Source organism: Temnothorax americanus, unplaced genomic scaffold (genome assembly GCF_048541705.1).
Source record: "Temnothorax americanus isolate GAGA-0224 unplaced genomic scaffold, ASM4854170v1 Scaffold43, whole genome shotgun sequence".
NCBI classification, from domain to species: Eukaryota; Metazoa; Arthropoda; class Insecta; order Hymenoptera; family Formicidae; genus Temnothorax; species Temnothorax americanus.
In genome coordinates, this window is record NW_027509581.1 from 643,864 (window position 1) to 665,000 (window position 21,137).

General features: G+C 38.0%; 1 protein-coding gene across 3 annotated transcripts in view; it reads left to right on the top strand.

Moving 5' to 3' along the window:
• Oatp74d (Organic anion transporting polypeptide 74D) overlaps positions 1–21,137 on the top strand; it is a 144,573-nt gene that overhangs the window by 94,858 nt on the left and 28,578 nt on the right. For all 3 annotated transcript variants that reach the window (XM_077416538.1, XM_077416539.1, XM_077416537.1), the window contains 3 exons: positions 15,717–16,190; positions 16,935–17,311; positions 20,655–20,875. In XM_077416538.1, the coding sequence (XP_077272664.1) occupies positions 15,867–16,190; positions 16,935–17,311; positions 20,655–20,875 (922 nt within the window). In that variant the 5' untranslated portion in view covers positions 15,717–15,866. The remainder of the gene's footprint in view (positions 1–15,716; positions 16,191–16,934; positions 17,312–20,654; positions 20,876–21,137) is intronic.

The following is a 21,137-nucleotide window of genomic DNA, read 5'->3' on the forward strand; positions in this document are numbered from 1 at the left end:
GATCGTGGCAGTTTTGATTGCGAGAAAATTTATACGATTGACAACATGGTGTGCGGCTTGAATCAAATTTGCACCGACCAGCGCCCAGCGCGTCGTGTCCATCTGTCTCGCATAATCCAGTCGCTGTAAGCTTTCGCTTATGGGAGCGAGCGTGCATATCACTTGCTCACTCTCTCGAGGTGTTCAGGACCAGTCCAGAGAGAGACGGAGAGAAAGAGAGAGAGAGAGAGAGAGAGAGAGAGAGAGAGAGAGAGAGAGAGAGAGAGAGACCGCGTTTACGTGCGTTTTTCAATGTCGGAGGATGTCGGGTCGAACATGGAACAAAGTAAGGAGGGTTGATAGGTTAAAGACGCCCTTCAACTTATTCCTCCCAACTTATTTTTTTTTATAAATATTTATAAATCTTAATGTCTGTGTTATAAGATTTTTTTCCTCCGCGTTCTGCATTTAACTAGAACGAGAAATGAGATTTTGAATTAAAAGATTATCGTATTAAAAAGTAAAGTATAACGAGTGCGAAGCAATAAGTAGAGACTATTTAAATAATAATACATTCCGTCCATTCGAATAGGTTGAGTCGATTTAAAATATTTCATTTTATTCTCCATTTTTAATAACTTTGCACACGTTTTTCATTAAAATCCGCATTTAACAATTTCGCTTGAAACATTTAGAAGTAATCTTTGTCGCAGAATAATCAAATTTAAAAGATGCATTTTTTCTCTCACATAATCTAAGAATTCTTTTTATTGCTATAATGCGCTTTAACAATGAGTCAAAATGGAAGATAAATTGAATTAATAGTTAAAAATATCTTTGTGCTATATAGAGTACTATAATAACTATAATAACTAATAACTATAATAGAGCTTGACAAATCTAATTGAGTGAATCAGTGAGTGGGTTTCTAATGTAAAATCCGATTTACCCTACGGTTAGATCGACTTGCCGTGTACAGAAAGACACGCGGATTATTATTGCCGAGCGAGCGATGAAACCGCAGGAAACTGCCGTGAATCAACCGAGACCTTGATGCCGATGCACCTTCGCAAATTATTCTCGAGGATCTCACTAGCGCCACGATGCAACCCTAGAACGTGGGATGCGGTATATGCATATGAGTCGCGACAGCGGCGGCGGCGGCGGCGGTGGTATCAGTTTTAGTACGCCGTAAGCCAGTGTATTACACCACACAGGTTTCCTTAAAATTAACTTGTAATGACTCCGTAAGACTCACCGCTGTAAATTAGCGGGCATCACGGGAAAACAGCGAACCGACCGGAATCGTTGAAACGGCCTCGGCAATTTCATCGAAGTGATGCAATCGAGACTTCTGAGCGCGGTTTAGAGAACAAGTGAGAAAGTAACGCTTGTGTGTATGAACATTGAGGAATACAAATCCGAACCGGTCCATGTATCTGAAAAGTTTTTTAGTGTTTGTGATCGTGGCTGATACATTTTTACTCTCTAAAAGTCGAAGAGTGAAATATCACTTAAAACGAGTGAAATGCAAGTGTAATGAAAAGTGAAAATTGAGCCTGTACACTTCGAATGATTTGTCACTTTAAGAAAAAGTAAAATTGCTCTATAAATTAGAGTGAAACATTCTGAGTAAGAGGGTACTAGCTCTTTTCGAGTGTAGCAGATTAGTATCTATAGGAGTGAATTATATAATTTTGAGTAGAAAATTTCACTCTGTTAAAATCACTTATCAGTCGTTTTTAGTGAATCGTGATTCATTATAGCTGTAGAGTGAGATTACATCACTCCGGTAGAATAGTCGCTCTAAAAACTTGAGTGAAAAATTCGCTCCTACATTATGAGTGGCCGCATTTACTTAAATTAGAGTGAAAACTCTCTCTTTAGGAGTGACTGTTGCAATTACTCTAATATATTAGTGGCGAAACCACTCTATGAGATTTAGAGAGTAGCTTGTCTTTTCAGAGCTTGAGTTACTTATTTTTCAACGTATATTGTAATCGATCAGCGATGAAGAACCGTCGTTCACTGATCGGGGCATGAATTTGCGAGCTGGTTACAATGAAGCACGACGAATCGAAGAGGCGCGACCCAGCATCGATGGGAAAGTAGCAAGAAAGAGGGAATAGGAAATTCTTCGCAAGAAAAGAACTACAGAAAAAAGATGACGGTCACGATAGAGTAGGTCCGTGAAGGGAGGACCGTGTCTAGGCTCCGTGTTAGTCATCTCGCGTATACCCAGCGGAGTCTACTTAAAGTCCGTGGACTCGGCCTGAAATCGGGATTGGATAACCAGCCATCGAGCCTGATCGCATCTGATTCTCGCGACTTGTCACAAAAAGCGCACATTGTTGCGCGCCTCACAATAGCCCCGGCGCACACAAGTACGCGCTCGGATAGTCCACAAATACCCGTGTTAGTCCAACCGCCACAAACTAGCACACGTTACGGCGCGCGCGTTGCATAGGCGATGTAATAATAGATTGTATTCACGGCTCCGGTGTATGCTGCGGTGGTGCACGGCCCCCACCGCAAATTACGGACAATCATCTCCGCCGTGCGCGCTATCCGTATCATCCTTTTTTCGGCAAATAACACGCTGCTCGCATCTACAGGGCGTCCCTAGGCAAAAGATGCGGAGCTGGGAGTCGTGAAAGTATGTTGCATTGGTGGAAACAAAACTCGAACTTTTTTTTACGTTTGGCGATTTTAATTTAAAATCGAGACTCATTGTGACATTGTAAAGCTCGCATTATCAATAATGTTGTTGCTCCCACTTAGGGATGGGAAAATTACTTTTTAAAAGTACCTATAACTAGTTACCGTTACTCGTTACCGAGTAAAACAAGTAACTATAGTTACTAGTTAATGATTTTCAAAAGTAACTTGTTACCGTTATTTAAAAAGTAATGATGACTTTTTCTGTTACGTTTTTAATGCTAAAACAAGATTACAGACTAAAAAATTTATTTTTGTAATATTTTTTGTTAAAATATTAATAAAAGTAATAAAATTTTATATTTTATATCGCAAGACCACAAAAAAATTATAGAGAAAGGTTTTATAATGCCCAAAATGCAAATAAAAAGTTTCAGTTTTTATTAAATTTATAAATACAGTAAAATTTAAACTTTTTGTACCCTTAATTTTATGTTTAAAAATTTTAACACAAAAAAACGCAGAAGCGCGTGGCACCAAAGGCGGTATTCATAAAGTTTGTTCTTATACGGCTCTGTGATTAGTTTATGATATCTTAAAACTATTCTTAAGACGATCTTAAATATAATAATGGACTATGAATATCGGTTGAAGACTGAAGATTGAATATGCAAAAATTATGTCACAAATAGATTCAAAATATAAAAAGTAACGACAAAAGTAACTGTTCAATTCGTTACCGTACTGAAAAAATATAACTGGGTTACCGTTATATCATCAGGTTAAATATACTACTATTTGAAATTATGTAAAGTAGTTAATTTAGTCTTATACGAGTTTCTCTATTTTTTTTAGAAGGTTTATGTCAATTTCAAGTAAAATTTACAGATGACTTGGCAATTAAATTAAATTGCATGTTACTTATTTGTACTATACTTGCACCAAAAATATTTACTGTAAAGTCAGGAAAAGAGTTTTGTTATATTTGAACGTAAACGCGAGAAATAATTCTAAATGTTATGCGGCACAACTTATCGCATGACCGCGTAATAGTTTTTAAAATATTGCTCAAAAGAAATTCGTAAGACTTGAATCGATCCAGTCCATTCTAATCTGACCACCCTGTAAAAGCCCCTTGTCTTGACTAGCGTGGCACGAAGTGGATATCAGGGGAGGGCAAGTATATTCTTTACTACGCGTTGCAGTCCGCAGCTCATGGAAGCACGGACACCTACGACCTGACCACACGCAATCCCCCCGCCTCTGTTTCCGTCCCCTCTCACCTTGCCTCTCCCCTTTACCTATTGCAATTGAATTACAAACCTGTATTAAGCTTATATACGTACGCGCTCGAATTGAGCAGATGGCCGGCGGGCGAGCGCGGGATGTCTTTGTACTACGATCGCGAGCTAAGTGCGAAATTATTGGGGGGCTCGGTGCATCAGCAAGAAAGAGAGAAGGAGAATTGTGATGCGCGATAGTCTCGCGTGAAGTCTGGGAAATTACTCGGATACACCAGTAATAAGTAAGAAATTGATCCTACTCAATAAGATATATACCTCTTCATTTCTTAAAGAAGATACGTACATATATGTAATTTTTATATTAAGATTATATCTTATTGTTTTAAGGCATATATAATTATAATTATATATTTTATATGACTATTTTTACATACGAGGAAGCTCCATAAGATTAATGCGATTGCACCGAGTTCTTTTTGTACTCGCGAGCTTTGAATAAAAATGTAATTTTGCACAGATATTTGCATGGAACGAAGAAGAGTCGATTTGCAAAGACTTTCGAGCTCGGATAAGATTGTATTGTTTAACAAAGTAGGTCGAGCGCGCCGTCCTGCCTTTCGCGATACATTTTCCACCGACAGCTATCGGGGTGGAGAAGAGTATTTCATATTCTCGCCCTCCTTCAATCCCGCGCGCTTTCTTTTTGTGCTCACGCGGGGATCGTTATTGCGAGCTTGCGCATTATGTTTCGTGTCACTGCTCCACCGCCAGCCAACTTTTGCGCCAACTTCCTCCGCGAACGTTTGTTTCAACCCCTCAATGGTCCTTCTAGGCGCTTTATGAAACTTCTCCGGTTCCCCGTATCCTATTCATACGTTTCTATAGAGATTTGTACATCCTCCATTGTTAACTGGGTGAAAGAGCGGTCTAAATGTCCCATATATTTTCGAGTATTGCATTATTATTTGGAAATACCTACTGCGTTCGGCTGTCATCGCGCGTTAAATGTAATTTGCTTCATTATTACCTACTGTGTTTCAAAGAACCGTCGGAGCTATTATTATTTATAACGCAATTTTCATTAATATATTGATACATTGCTTTCATTATAACTTACATTACAAATTACAGTGCTCTGATTATTTTGTTAGAAACGTATATATGAAAACATCAGGCAAAAATAAAAATTCATCAATTAATCATATAAAATAGTTTATTAATTTATTATATTAAAAAACGGTGTAATAACGCAAGATAATTTGATCATATATACAAATCACATAATGAATGAGACGCATCGTTCTCTGTAGATGCCATACAAACGATAATGCAGCGCACGAAAGTACGGTGATTTTGCCGAGCAAATATATCGAAAATGGCAAAGTTCGCACTTTTTTGACACCGGCGAAATGGAAGAGAAATACGAAAACTCTTCGTCGCGAAACATCCAGTAAAACATATCGTGCGGCTGCAAGGGATAACGTGATGCGACGGCAGTGTCTCGAATACGCATTCGTTGTTCTCGTTTCTCGCAGTTTTATCATCTCGTGTGTGTGTGTGTGTGTGTGTGTGTGTGTGTGTGTGTGTGTGTGTGTGTGTGTGTGTGAGAGAGAGAGAGAGGGAGAGAGAGAGAGAGAGAGAGAGAGAGGAAGAGCGCAACGACTCTCGACGCATCGCCATTGTGGCCCGTTCGCACGTTCATTCTTTATGCAACCGAGGATGGTGCATTTCGCCCGTACTTCGGTGTATTTACACTATAAAAATATCTGTCCTTCATATGCGTAACACTTCCAGTGTAACTTTGTTTACGAAAGTATCTCATTTTATGCTAATATGTTATGTAATTGATAACTCCTGTGTTTTATCTGCGCGCATCTTCGCGCACGCATTTACGTAATAATCGATGCGTAAACTCAGGTCGCAGTGTAATTTATTATGCAAGGCAATATAAACGGAGAATTGCGGCGAATTGTAATCTACGGGAATTTACGAGAATCGTAAAGCAGGGTTAATCCGCAATGTTGCGATATTGCTGTGTGTATTCTGTGTGTGTGTACGTTTCTCATAATATCCCGCTCCTGTAAATTCGCGAAGGAACCTATAGTAATCTCAGAGATTACGCGACGAAGATGTTGAACTGTTAATATTCTCCGTGTTACACGCGGGAAGTGGACAGACGATATTCACGGTGCGGCACGACGGCGCGGGTGGAGGGAGGGGGGATACGCGTTCCCTTTCTTTCGCGCGTCGCTTTCTACAATAGACCGCGGGGATCGAGATTCTCCGCTATTCCGCGCCGCGCCGCGCTGCGCTGCGCCGCGCGAAGCGGGAATTACTTTCGCTACTTTCAGCTCTCCCAACAATGCTGTGATTTAATAGAGACCGTGGGCACGCTCGCGTGAGCGCGCTACTTTCATCTTTCTTCGCTCGCGCGATTACGAGTTTTCTTGCCGTCCGCGTCCGTCGTCGTCGTTCGGTCTCTGTTAACAGCGCGCTCGCGCCTCGCGCATTCGTTCCGAGAGGCAACATCGGTCGGACGTTTAATATTCCATTGTTACGCCCCGTGTGTCAAAACGAATCATTAACCTGGTTCTTTCGGGCGTGAACGTCTATCTCGTTATCTACCTGTGCAACTGGTTTCTCGCAAAAGAGAAGCGTTATTTGCAATTTTCCGAAATTCTCTTCAGCGTTCGCATTGCTGTCTACAAACGATTTCTATTCACATTAAGTTTTATGTTTTCTTTTTATGCATATTGAAATACGTGCGTAGTACATAATCCAGTACTTTTCGTTCGGAATTCAACGCAGTTAATCAGTTAAAACAATTTGTAGCTAAAAAGAAGTAGAGAGATATGATATAGAATTAAGTTAGTGATAATTATTTAGTTAAATTTCGATTAATGTAAACCGAGTTATTATTTACTAATATTACGCGCTAAAAATGACCGAAAGAAAGAGGGTCGAAACGTAAGCTATATAGTATTATTTTTGATTCTTTAGATTATAATAAATTATATAGCGCACTAATTACCACGCTTGGTTCTTATCGCCAAATTTATTAGTGTTATTTGATTTTCTTAAAGAAAGCAAGTTTTTATATATTTTTATTTACCAGTATTTTTTATATATGTTAAAATAAACAGCCATATTCGTAGCCAATGACTTCCCGAAGTTTGCGCGAAGAATGCATCGAACGCGCATTCGATTTCTTTAGATTTCTTATAATCGAAACGTCTGGCTGCGGTGTGTCGTGACTCCATCAGGTATTCACTTTCCACGTTTTCGCGACGGGGCGCTCCAAGATCGGATATCGTGTGCCCGTCGAAGCGGTGCGATCCGATCCGCGGAGCGCAATTTCGCGAAGGGTGGTTATATCACGTGTGCCGTAACGGCGATTCGGGTTGCGACACTTCTCGCGTGGATGACGTTTCGTCTGGCTACGGCGCGGTTCGAAAATTGCCAACTACGTTTGTTTCGAAATTGGACAGCCACGCGATCCGATCGCGGTCTCAAAAAGAAAAAGATAGATTTTAAGTCCATGTCGTATTATGCATCACAAGCATACTCGCAATAATTTATTGCACTTGATGCAAATGCATTTACGGAGTGTCCTAAAAAGTGCACAAATTTTTGTTAACTCGAGATTTAATTGATTTTTTTTCTTAAGATAACTCCTGAATTAAGAACGATCAAGGATATATAGAAAGTTTTTTTTTGCAATAAAGTAATAAGATTTAATCGTTTATTTAAATCCCAGTCGACTTTATTTATTCTATAAATTAAATTTATTTTTAATTGACAGAGTATTTATATGTATATAACTTTATTATATATGCTGATTATTTGGGGAAATAAATAAACTATTAAATAAATAATGGCATTTTTTTAATTTGTCAACGAATCCATTAGAATTTAAGACGAGTTGATAGGACTCGTGTATACTCCTGTATACTCTATGTGAACACAAATCGCGATTGAATTCGCGATTCGTTTGATCTAAACAACGTGCTGAATAGGACAATTGAATGTAAACAATCTGATAAAGTACGACGCGATTTGAACGCGCAGGTGATGTAGAAATCGAACAGGGTCGAATGCATCTGATTCCTGTTGCTCTCTCTCTCTCTCTCTCTCTCTCTCTCTCTCTCTCTCTCTCTCTCTCTCTCTCTCTCTCTCTCTCTCTCTCTCGGGGTTTATAAAAGCATCCGCAGGTACTTTGCGATCGTCGTCCGTCGATCCTGTGGGTGGACAGCCGTACTTTCATCATTGTGAACGGTAATTTATCATTTGTATACTTTATAACGGCAATACGTAATGAAATTGCGGAGATACTGCTGGAATTTATGGCAAAAAGGTGCGGACGTTTTCTAAATGTTACTATGGCGATGAACCCAGTTCTATGGAAATACTCGGTAATGATAACAGTATTTGCGACGCGATATGGTAGATAAACAATAATTTGTCCTTATCTTCCATTCTGTGTATTTTTAACTTACGCTTTTAACCTGGAATTTTTAACTTGGAGTTTATCTCGCGGTAGAATTATGATGCAGAAATGTGTGCTGCATGCACAATTTTTAAAAGTTTTTTTATAAATATAGTTGATAATTTAAAAAATTCTTTTATATTTAACATTGTATTCAACGTAAAATAATTTGTAATTTAGAAACGCGGGCTGTGCATTTGATACTATTTCACTGTCGAGACTTCATCATCGAAAGGAAACGAGATTAAGCGCCTCTTTTTGCGCATTGTGATAGCTCTTAACAACGTTGTTGAGAGTCTCGGTCTAGGAAACCGTGGAAATTTTTTGAAAATACGCGACATCGAGACGGACGCGGAGCGAGAGCACCAAGTGAACTTGACAGATGCTTCTCCGCTTTTTATCGCGAAAACGGGCACTACGTAGGGGCTTGTTTATACACAAGTTTATCAATGTAATGCGCAACGCGTTTGCACATAACCCATTTGAGATCGTCGCCCGCATAATTCTTTTTTTCCTCCCCACCTCCGCCGAATGGCGAAACGCAAGATGCAGCGGCCGACGCAACAGTCAAAATAAATACCCGCTGTTAACAAGAAATAGTGACGCGCTTTCTACTTATTAAAACTTTAATACAAATTTATTAATTAAAGGAATTTACGGGAAAAGTGAGAGAGTGTATATAATGTGCAGTAGATACGAATTAAAGAAAGATATTTGTTAAAAATCTGCAGACCATGTTATTTATTCGATCGAACCGTTTATTACCGATTGGGGAAAATCGCAGAAATAATGAGCGGTAAAAATTGTCGAAACACCCGTTGCATAATTTGGAAATCTGTCCGACATCGACATCGTCATTTCGCGAAAGATTGACTACCGTTCGCGCGTTGTAAGCAATAAATTGTCAATTTGATTTAACACGGGCCGGTCTTGTGCCACCCCATGCCACCCCTCTTAAATGGTTTAATAAATTTGATCGTTTGATACGCTCATATTACCGTGAACGATCTATTTGATCGCGCAGGCGCGAATTAAAGGCAAGATTAACAAATTACGAAACGGACAACTTACGAGCGTAAGAACGTTTCGGTGGTTTATTTTTTTTCTGTAAATGGTTATTGCCGTAGCGTTGCGGTTGGGCGAACAGTGCCCACGTAACTGTGCATTAACGCTTTAAATAGCAATTTATGTTTTTACCAGAGTATCGAATTTATCTTTAAGATTGTTAGTAGCGATTATATTTTCAATGAAAGTGCATCGGTCTTTAAAACCCAGTTGTACATCTAAGATAAACATCGTAGAGAGACTTTGATAAAGACTCGCTTAAATACTGATCCACTTCGATATCTCTGATGATACTGAATCTTTCTTTTTTAGCATCTTATAATTAATATTTTTCAAATTTGACACTGCTTTGATAGCAAACATTAATTGATGATAAAATCGATAATTGTCGGTCAACGTTGAAGAACGCGCGATTATATGTCTAAATGAATTGAGGTGCGAATTAATTAATTTATATAAATTAAAGACCGTAATTCATTCTTTAGATGCAACATCGTATTTCGCAGCAAATTCGCAGATTTTTTACTGATTCAATTTATGTTGATCCATATCCAAATATTCGCGACTGCCGTCAACGATTTTCGGCCGCGCTGCTATCTTTGACGAGCGGCCACTTTTGGATCGCTCTGTATGATAACATGCTACACGCTGGCATTGAGGTGTAGTCTAAGCAGAATAGGCTAACTAACCAACTAACCACGAGACCACGTCAGTAGGACAGTGAAAGGCGACCTAGACCAAGTCTCTTTCGTTGCCGTATGCCGCGACGCGGCGTTGAAACTTAGCAGAGAAAGACAGAAAGAAAGAGGGAAAGAGGGGGGAGGGAGGGAGGGAGAGAGAGAGAGAGAGAGAGAGAGAGAGAGAGAGAGAGAGAGAGAGAGAGAGAGAGAGAGAGAGAGAGAGAGAGAGAGAGAGAGAGAGAGAGAGAGAGAGAGAGAGAGACGTGAAAATGACGCATGTGTTTCACGCGTGTTTACCAACACGCGCGGCCACGTGCAGAGCGTGTACGGCACGTGTCGGTGTGCATACGCATACTGACCGGTGCGGGTGCGGGCAGGGAAAAATGGAGTTGCAACGGCGCGGGAGTTCACCGCGCCGCGTCGCTCGCTCGCGCGGATATTTTAATGCCTCGTCGGACGCTGTCGGAAGTATCGTTAAAGCGTCGTTAACGTTAAGCGTAAATTATTTCACGGGCGATACGCGGGGGAGACCTTAGCCACGCGGATTTATCGGACCTATCGTCTTTCGCAATTTAATCGAAATGATTTAACTTCCTGACCAAACCTAACCCCGAAAATGCCTAGCATTGCGTTGCTCCGCTCTTGCGGTTCTCCAAAACTGATGATTGCGACTAGCGATATTTCACTATCATTTTTCGCAAGACGTTTTTAGTATACACTAGTGCGCGTACGTACGTACGTGGGATTCCCTGGGAGCGGTTACGAGATATTTGAATCTTTATTCAAGCCTACGAGCGACATACCAGGGACGATTTATTACCGGAAATTTCATCTTCGTAGTTGTGTAGAACCGCACCTGGTTCCACGCCGCTCGAAGGAATCAGTCACGTTTTCATACGGAGGTCACCCGGCGGTGTGAATGACTGACGCCGACGTTCTGGAGGACACACCGTGTGGCGTGTAGTTATTTGAAAGTATAAAGAACGCTATGTGTTTGCCAGAATTTTATCGTATTTCCGCTGCGTAGTCTGTAATGCTATGCGTAATAAATTAAGACAATTTGAGAAACTGGAAATTAAAAACGAAATTATAATTTCATTATTCTAACTATAGTATCTCTCTTCAGTCAATTAGATTATGACATTATAATTATATAGTTTTAATGCCACGAGATGTGCGAATTCGTAAACAAGTGAATAAAATATTCGTTAATTTAATTCGAATTTTTCAGTATATAGGAATAGGAAAAAAGTCGAATAAGAATCGGTAAAACTTCCAGACAGATCGCGCAACAATTTTTTTTTTTAAAGAACAGTATATCACTACTATTTCATTTTTTGTACATTTGTTTTTTTTAAACCAAACTGCAAAAAAATGCAGGATAATTTTAAGCGGCTGGAATTGCTAATACGTCCGACTCTGCCTGATTCTTACGACTGATTCATTCGTGAGATATTTGCGGGTTGGAGCTGGTTCTACAAAAGATTTTCACTCTGGACGCAGATGAGAGGATGGGCGGGAAAGGGGTAGGGGCGGACGACTTGTGTGTCCGAAAAGGATTTACGATCAGCACAAAAAGGCGCTCTCGCAGAATTTCGCCATCGCAGCCGGCCGCCGCGCTAACCGACCGTTCGAGGCGACGCCGACGCGATAGAGAGTCGGCCGGCGCGGCGTTTCGGTCCTTTCGATTTCGTTCTTGTTGCGAGATTGTAACTTTGATACTCGACTCCTGCCACGAGACAAGCACGGCACGAAGATAAAAATAACAATTTTCGACGACCTCCTTGGCTGCCGAAAGAAGAAAGTCTATTCCGTTCGGAGATGGAGAAATCAATGCAACGGCCGCCATATATAATCTTAATCAAGATTTGCAACGATAATATGTAATTGTATGTTAATTGGTAATTAACACATAATTTTTTTAATATTAAATTAGTGAGATGTTGAGTTAGAACAAAAATCCTGTTTTAAAACTCACAATTATTGTAGTTGCATATCAAAAATATGGAAAAAAGAACAATTGTGTAAATATATAATTTATTTAATTTAATGACATAGAAAAAAGAGACTTTACTGATCTTTTAATACAATATTATCTGATACACGCTAATAATGAGAAATGCTGGAGGCGCCAAGTCTGCGTCTGTTTTCAAGAAAGCCGCAAACTTCATCCTAATTTTCATGCACGCACAGTGCGTGCTGGTGAATGGCGAATGTTATAGGGTCAATGGCGCGTAGAAACGGCATCGTAGTACCGTTAAACAGATTCGTATTCTTAGACAGGATTTTAGGGGTCAGCCACCATACGCCGTTAAGCCATTAACGATGATATAAAATCCGCTCGCTAACGCGCGCGACGATGTTTCGCAATTCCCGCGCTGTTTATTCAGCGTCGCTGAATAGATCGTACAGCAAGTGTCTGCCCTAGCGTATTCTACTGAAAATAGCGATATCTATTAATTCCGCAAACATTTCATCCTCTTGATTCGCTACGTTCTCGTTGCTGATGAAATTAACAACTTGGAATCAAAACAACGCTGTGCTTTGGTATTATCGCAGTAGATACAGACATTATAGTCAGGACATATAAGATTGTTTTTGTATTTTGAAATAATATGACTTGATTACTTCAGTGATAGATAATAAAATATTTTGATATTATATCTACTCAATATTTATATAGTCTAGATAAATAGATATTAATATGGCAGTAGATACGGACATTATGGTCAGACATATAAAACTGTTTTTTCTACATGCAATTAAAAATAATATGGTTTGATCACTTTAAAATAATGATAAAATGTTTTTGATAATATATTATACCTATTCTCAATATTTCTTTAGACACTATATTGATACGGCAGTAGATACAGATATTATGGTCAGGCATATAAGACTACTTGTTCTACTTTGAAATAATATAATTTTGTCACTTCAATGTCAAGATAATAAAATGCTTTTTGAAACTATTGTGTCTATTTAACATTTATCTGGATAATGTATAGAAGAATATACATTATATATGTTCTCATAATATTTTGAAAAATGTGTTTTTATCTTAAAATATAAATAAGAAAATAATCATTCTGAAATTATATACATATTTATATATTTGTAATAAGAAGTATTATTTTTATTTTCCGAAATATTACTAATTTGCAAAAGTGATTAAAATGCCATTCTGTATCTGCTATACCAAACTAGAAAAAATTAAAAATTGTAATATGTATGCTATAAATTTGAAATTACACTTAAAAATTAAATAAGAAAATATTAAATGTTAAAAATTTTAACCAATGAACCAAAAAATAAATTTTAACCAATACTTTAATAAATAACATTTTTTATTTTTAATTACCGTGTGTATTGAAATTTATTATTTTAACATAAATTAATAATATTTAAACTTTATTGGCTTAGTTAAATTAATATTGTTTTAGTTAAATTAACGACATATTGAGTAGGAGCAGTAGCGATCTATAGAAGGTTAAAATTACTCAAATTGAGTATAATTTCATATTACAAATACTATGAATTTAACAGTGTATATGTGAAAATTAGAAAATAAGTATCAAGTATCCAACAAGTTTACGGTGACTTGAAATTTGTTTTAAACAAATTTATTATTAACTTTTACTTCTTTAAGCACCTTTGAAACTACGTGTATGCAGTTTCTGTTTCTTTATATAAGTTGGATGCTTAAATTTCTTACATAACTTTCTTTAAAGTTTATTTTAAAGTGAGAATATTAATTACTGGCACTTACGTCTTGATTTATACGAGCGAGTTTGCGTCGCGAGTACGTATTTTCGAGCGCGTAAGTCGGTGTTAACTGCGAAAAAATCCCGAAGCGAAAGTGAGAACGTGTCTTCACTGTCACACATATCCAGCTGCAGTGTGGCGTTCTAGTGCACAAACTCCTACACGCGCTGTCAGTGAAAACCGTCGGTGCGATAGCCCGTGGAATGGAACGCGAGGGAAATGAGGAAAATCGGGCACCGATGAAAGTGAGAGGACGCCGGCTACAGGGTGTCTCAGGCGGCTTATTCCGCAGTCGACCGCGAGAGAAAGGAGTTTACCTCTAATGGAGTAGCCGGTCCGGTTGGTCCGCGCGCGGCGCGATCGATGGAAAACGAAAAAGGCGCAGTGGCGGAGGTTGATCGTTAGTATAGGACCCCAAGTTTTGGAATCTTTTCATTGTTTAAGTTTAAAAATGCAAAAAAAACACAGTTTTAAGTTCTAATAACAGTGCGCTAAAACAATTGGTTTTTTGAAGAATAAAAATGGATAACGGTGAAAAGAATTATTAATGGTTAGCAGCGTTTGGACTTTTGGAAGTTTTTATTGTTCAAATCTTAAAATATATCTGTCAAAAATACAGATGCAATAACACATAAAGAAATTTGAGAAACAAAAAAAGTGCATTGCAGTATGAATTGAATTTTTATATATATTTATATGAGTGAATAACTGGACTTGGTAAAACAGTTTCTAAGAGGAATCCTCGAAACAAGCTTCTTAGATAACACAATGTCCAAAATCGGGACATAAGACGTTTTATAATAACGTCTTGAAGGCGTTTTAATAACGTCTTTAAGATGTCGTATGTCGTATGTCCCGATTTTGGACATTGTGTTATCTGGGTAGTGTTACCTTTATCATACGTCCATGTATATTAATTTTGTTTATTACACAGCCAAAAATTAAATTTCTCGCGTTCACTAAGATTATTTTTTCGCTATAATACGCTCATGACCTAGACATCAGACCTACTTGTGGATTCTCGGAGATAGAATTGATATGCGCGTTCTGCACACCGCACGATGACGAACGGATTAAATCGGAGAGTAACTTTCACGTTTGCTCTCGCGCGTGATTCTTTCCTTTCTTTCTTTAATTTTTTTTTTAACATCTCTCCACTATACTTTATTTGCCGGGGGGCGTGCGCAACCGCCCGAAGATTTCGTAAGGCGATTGTTCGAATGCGTTACGTCATACTAATTCCGGCGTACTAATTCCATAATACAATCCGGCTGGGGTGCCGCCGCGGTGCGGAGTCTGGTGTCGTAAAGTCCTAAATTTTATACGCCGTAAGTTGTTACCAAATGACATTACTCGCATTACACTCTGAACGCGCGCTTTCAACCGGCCGCTTTTCGTCTAAACTCCCGCGGTTATTATTTATTTGGTGTTACAAATAAATACTGGGGGAGAGAAAAGGAGGCAACTGGTTTTTGTAAATCTTTCTCTCTCTCGGGTGGCAGAGATTAAATAACTGTACTGGACGCAAACCCTGAAATTTGCGTTCGCGCTCGCGGGAACAAAACGAGATTTCGGGGAAGGCACGTCGAACGATCTGCATGATTGCAGTTATAAATAATGCAGCGAGACACACAAGTTAGGAATTTGACTGCCCGAATTTCTTGGATTTTTTTCGGGATGTCGAAAATTCAACGATTTTGCGTAATATCGATACCGATAAATGCAATAATTAAAATCAAGTTTAAAAGCTTGAGAGAAGTTGGAATATGACTAATTATTTATATATACATATATACTATACGTTAATATTATCTAATAATTTTTCTTTTTTGGTTACAGATTGATCAGTCGAACGTGAGCCTTTCGAGTGGCCAAAAGATTCTTCTCAACGAGGAAGAATCTTATAGCTAGAGTTCACGAGGGTGCTGAAAACGAGGGAAGAAAAACAATTATTTTATCGCGTATTCACGAAAAAGTGAGGGGGAAATAATGGCAGGCGAGGACACACAGATTTTGTCGAACGGCACCGTGGAGGCTCTCACAATCATCCCACCGAAGATGACGAACGGAAACGGGCTGATCTGCGGCGACAAGCAGCACAACAACAACGGCTCGATACCGAATGGGAAGTTGCACGGCGGAATCGGCGGCACGGAAAATGGCAATCTGATCGTGCCGGATGAGAGGTCGAGCAGCCTTCACACGGAGTTCGACGACGCCGACGTGTCCTGTGGATGGGGCCCCTGCAGGCCCCACTGGCTGCAGTACTTTGCCACGAAGCAAGCCTTTCTAGTGACCTTCTGCCTCACCTGGGTCAGTACGCCGATGTGTATAATCTTTTGAGTAAATAAATTTATTAGAAATGATATATAATAGACGATTATATATATATATATATATATATATATATATAATCGTCTATTATATATCATTTCTAATAAATTTATTTACTCTTTATTTACTTTACTTATATAACTTTATTTACTTACTTATATATATATATATATAAGAATGGAAGTAAAATAAAAAGTACTCGCTTTTTAAAAGTCGAAGAGTGAAATGCAAGTGTAACGAAAAGTAAAAATTAAGCTTGTGCACTTCGTGATTCGCCAATCTAAGAAAGAGCAAAATTGCGCTCGATTATAAGTTAGAGTGAAATCGCATTCTACTTAAAAAAGCACTCTTTTCGAGTGCAGTAGATCAGTGTCTATAGGAGTGAATTATGTCACTTTAAAAATTCGAATGAAAAATTTACCTTATGAGTGCCCGCATTTACTCAAATTAGAATGACAACCCTCTCTTTTGGAATGACTATCTCAATTACTCTAATATATTAGTGTGGAAACCACTTTATAAGATTCAGAGAGTAATAAGGTAATAAGAGGCAGCAAAAATTACATCAATTTTGAAGGAACAAATTATTAAAGGATTAATTGATTTTTTCGTGCAATAAGTTAAAGAGAATAAAGAATAAACGATTTGATTGAATAAAATTTACAGGACGAGTTTACCCTGGTAAGTTGGCGTTAAAATAATCTTTATTTCTTTTCACCACAGGTGCTTCAGGGTATGTACTACACGTACTTTGTCTCCGTCATCACGACAATAGAGAAGCTCTTCCAAATCCAGTCGAAGACGACGGGCATTATCATGTCGGCCACTGAAATTGGTCAGATCGGGTCCTCCCTGTTACTAACGTATTATGGCGGCCAAGGTCACCGGCCCAAGTGGATAGCCTGGGGCATGATCCTCTTCGCCGTGAGCTCGTTCACCTGCTCGATACCCCACTTTATCTTCGGCGAACAGCTGATTCTTCAGAACGAGATGCTGTTCAGCGGCGTCGGGCCCGGCGCCGATGGCCACGGGCCCAACAGCACGTATCCGATACCGGCGAATCTCTGCAAGTTCCAGGAAAGAAACAGCACGTTGGACGGGTGAGTGCCGCTGTCATAACTCTCCTTCGAGTTATCCTCTTCTATTTCTAAATTTTTAACAAGTGTCGCCTCCCAACGATTCATCATAATGAACGGGGATATCTTCATTGGCTTTTACTCTCGTGATTAAGTAATAGCTAACACGATAGTCGTGAATCATCAAAAACACGGGAGAATTAGAATTTATTAATCGCATTTATAGCAAATGCGAGTGCGAGGGAGAAATCGAATTATTTGGAATTATCAGCGGTTGTTACACATTAATAGATGATTGATTAATCAGTTAATTTAATAAAATTATCGGTTCGATTAGCACTAATAAGATATATAATTAATATAGGTATTAGTCCATCGATCATTTAAATCCGGTTTAACAGCGGTTAATGATTTGTATTTTTAAAATTTACTCCTCGCTTAACAAATTTAAATCACTTGTTCGTTTATTTGTGGGAATCAATGGAGAAAAAGAGTTTATGATACGATTGAGGGAAATTTACGATCGTCTCGTTATTACAATGTCTCGCGGAGAAACAAGGCGGCGTGCAAACAATCAGCTCTGTTATTCGTTTCGGGAGATACAATAATCATTTGCTGTGATAAATACACAATGTAAGGCCGAATACCGCCGAAGTAATGGGTATGTAGTTTTGCGTCAAATTCGTATTATACAAAAATTGGTTGGTATTTCTGCGGAATGTGTTGTATCGGCTATTCATGATCCGCAGACAACTAATAATGGGAAATGAATTGCGCTCCTCGTGTTATCTCCAAGACTTTAAGGACGTTTTCCGGCTCCAGTCGTGCTCAACTTGTATTCATGCTTAAAAAGAAAAATTTATTTCACTGAAGTTAATTGTTTATATACAAAATATTACATATAATAACATCTAAAAAATAAGAAGTTAACTTTACGCGTGAGAACTCATGCGGCGTTGCCCAAGTAACTGAGGCCTATCCTTTTCTGTCACTCTGAACCGAGCGAAAAATCCATCAAATCGCGTACTTTACATAAGTATTTCTCGAAAACGAGTACCGCAAGGGTATTGACACTTATCGCATATTATTTCCATTTTTATGGAGCATCATATACTAGTTTTTTAAAAACATTTAGAGAAAACTTTTTTCACAATTCATTATAATGTCTGTTTCACGATAGCTCGGAATAGGAATCCCATGTTAAAAATTGAAACTTTGAAGCTCAGTATATCTCGATTTTTAATACCGCAAGAGGTATTAAAATTTATATCACGCATAAAGCACACCTAAATTAACGTATATTCACAGTTTCAAGAAAATCTAGAGAAAATCGATTTTCCGGAGAACGTCCTTAAACAGATGAATATTTTCGGGCGGAAGTGGCTTCTCTATTTTGGAAACAGTTCTGGAAATAGAAATAGAACGAAGAGGAGGACCATATTAGGAGATATGTTGTGAACTAACAGATGTCTTATATTTATAGAAAGGTTAGGGTAACTAATACTGGGGGGAATATGTCCCATTCCCTAACTTGGAGGATCGGTTCCTTCTTCAAATATAGAAGAATTCTCGTGACAGAATACTTTCGATGGGTTGCCAATGTTGCCATCACCTTTTGATTCCGAGAGGTAACGATCGAATAAAAATCGACGATTTTTGGTCTGGATTTAAACTCGGATCTTCGGCTCATTAGAGCAGCGCACATTTCTCTGCGCCATGATCGTCACCCTTTATGTTCAACAAAGCTTACGGCTAAAAGCGCTTTTGTAAATACCATGAAATTGTTCATAGTTCTATATCTGACGTTTTGGATAAGTTTTGTTTATTTCCTGGCAGTATTATAGTTTTTATGAGGCAAGTATGTATATTTGACAACATGCTGTGTAGAACTTTCTTGATGTTTTATGTAAGTTATTCAAGCGTTACATTATTTTTAACTCGATTAGTTTGTCGTTCTATTAGTATTGGTTAGAATTTTTTAAAAAATCATATATATATATATGATTTATTAAAATTATATATATACAAATAACAGATTAAAGAAAGAAAAAGAAGACCAGTATGCAAAGATACTTCAAAGAGAAAGAAAAATAGGAAAAAATCAAATTTTTGTTAAGTGTGGCATATTCACCCCAGTTACCCTATATTTAGTACAGTACATTTAAATAACTCGAGGAAAGATTTACCTCAGAGAATATAATAAATTAATTTAAAAAGGAATTGTTTTTAAATCTTTTTAAAAATATTTTTTTTAACGGAAGAACGAAAGCGTGCAATTTATGCGCATATTAATTTCACTTTTTTAGGATTATTACAACAGAGTTCTAATATGGTCCTGCTTTTCGTTCTATTTCTATTTTCGGAAATGTTTCCAAAATAGCGAGGAGACTTTTACCCGAAAAGGGAGACTTTTACCGAAACATTTATCTGTTTAAAGTTTTAACACCCGTATTAATTTCACGTCACATACGTTATGCTAGTGACGTATCGTAGTGCATGAAGGAGATCAATTTTCACACGAGACAGAGAGAAGGGGGTAGGGGAGAAAACAATAACGTGTTTGGTTAACGAGCGAGAAAGTTTGGTTGATAATAACATCGTTCTCTGACGGCAGTAATTATAGTTGTAACGGACCCCATTCTTCAGGAGGCGCGTCTACGTGTGCCGTAATTTCTCTAATTGCTGTTACATAATGAAAGCGTCCATTGGCCGAGCACAATGAGATTCCGTGGCGGGCGGAATGCTCGAAACTGATCCACGCAATTTAACGCGGCAATAAAATAGAACGATGCCGATTACGTTTTTCTTTTGGTATCGCGCGCGCATGTTGCAGCTGCGCTTATCACTTATCGTGAAGAAAGATGATCATATATCCCTCTCACGTAGGCGTCAGTTTCCTGATGTATTTCCGCAAATATTTGATAGACAATTTTAATGTAAAATAGCACACAATTATCGGCGATAAATTTGGGTAGCGATAATTGCATGTGACACATTTATACAATATAAGTTAATTTGTACAATTCAATTTTGCCGACTGAATAATGAGATTACAAAGATCTATTATTCTAAATTTATTGCTTCTATAAATGCTGTGCTTCTATAAATATGCCGACCGACAGAACTTTATTGTCAATGCCATTTTATTACTTTATCTTATAATCAATTTTAATTTTTTGAACTAATATATTCATATCACTTTTTTGACATTTGTTTAATTTTAATATTATACGGTATATCTACATGTGTACTCTACAAGAAGCCATCAAAGATTAAGTAATTTGTATATATAAACGATCAGTATGTATCGAAGTAGACGCGGAAAAAGTATTGCTTTATTATTTTTATTATATATTGTTTTTCGAAGGTGGAACATATCGACGACCGCATCCCAAACCGATTCGGCGGACTACTGCAAAGGCGATTTTCTTACGGAGCAGAGAACACAGAGCAAGATAACCACGGTGGTGCTTGCAATATTTTTTGTATCCTTACTTGGTGTAGGAATGGGTCAAACGGCGGTATATACCCTCGGTATACCGTATATCGATGATAACGTAGCCAGTAGAGAGAGCCCCTTGTATTTCGGTAAGTTCTTTCACAAATTATCACTCTTATTCATCCTTTTTCATTTTATAACATCTTTTATTGTAATAGAGAGATTATGTAATACATTTTAATTTAAAAAAATAATTTAGTTATCTATTTATTTCTGCTACTCATATATTTATAACTATTAAATTCTAATTGTTAGAAGCAATTATTTTTTAATAACGTATAAAGATTTATTTTTCTTTTTCTTTTCTATGCGAATCAGATTACTATCCGAAACTTGATTATAGATTTGACA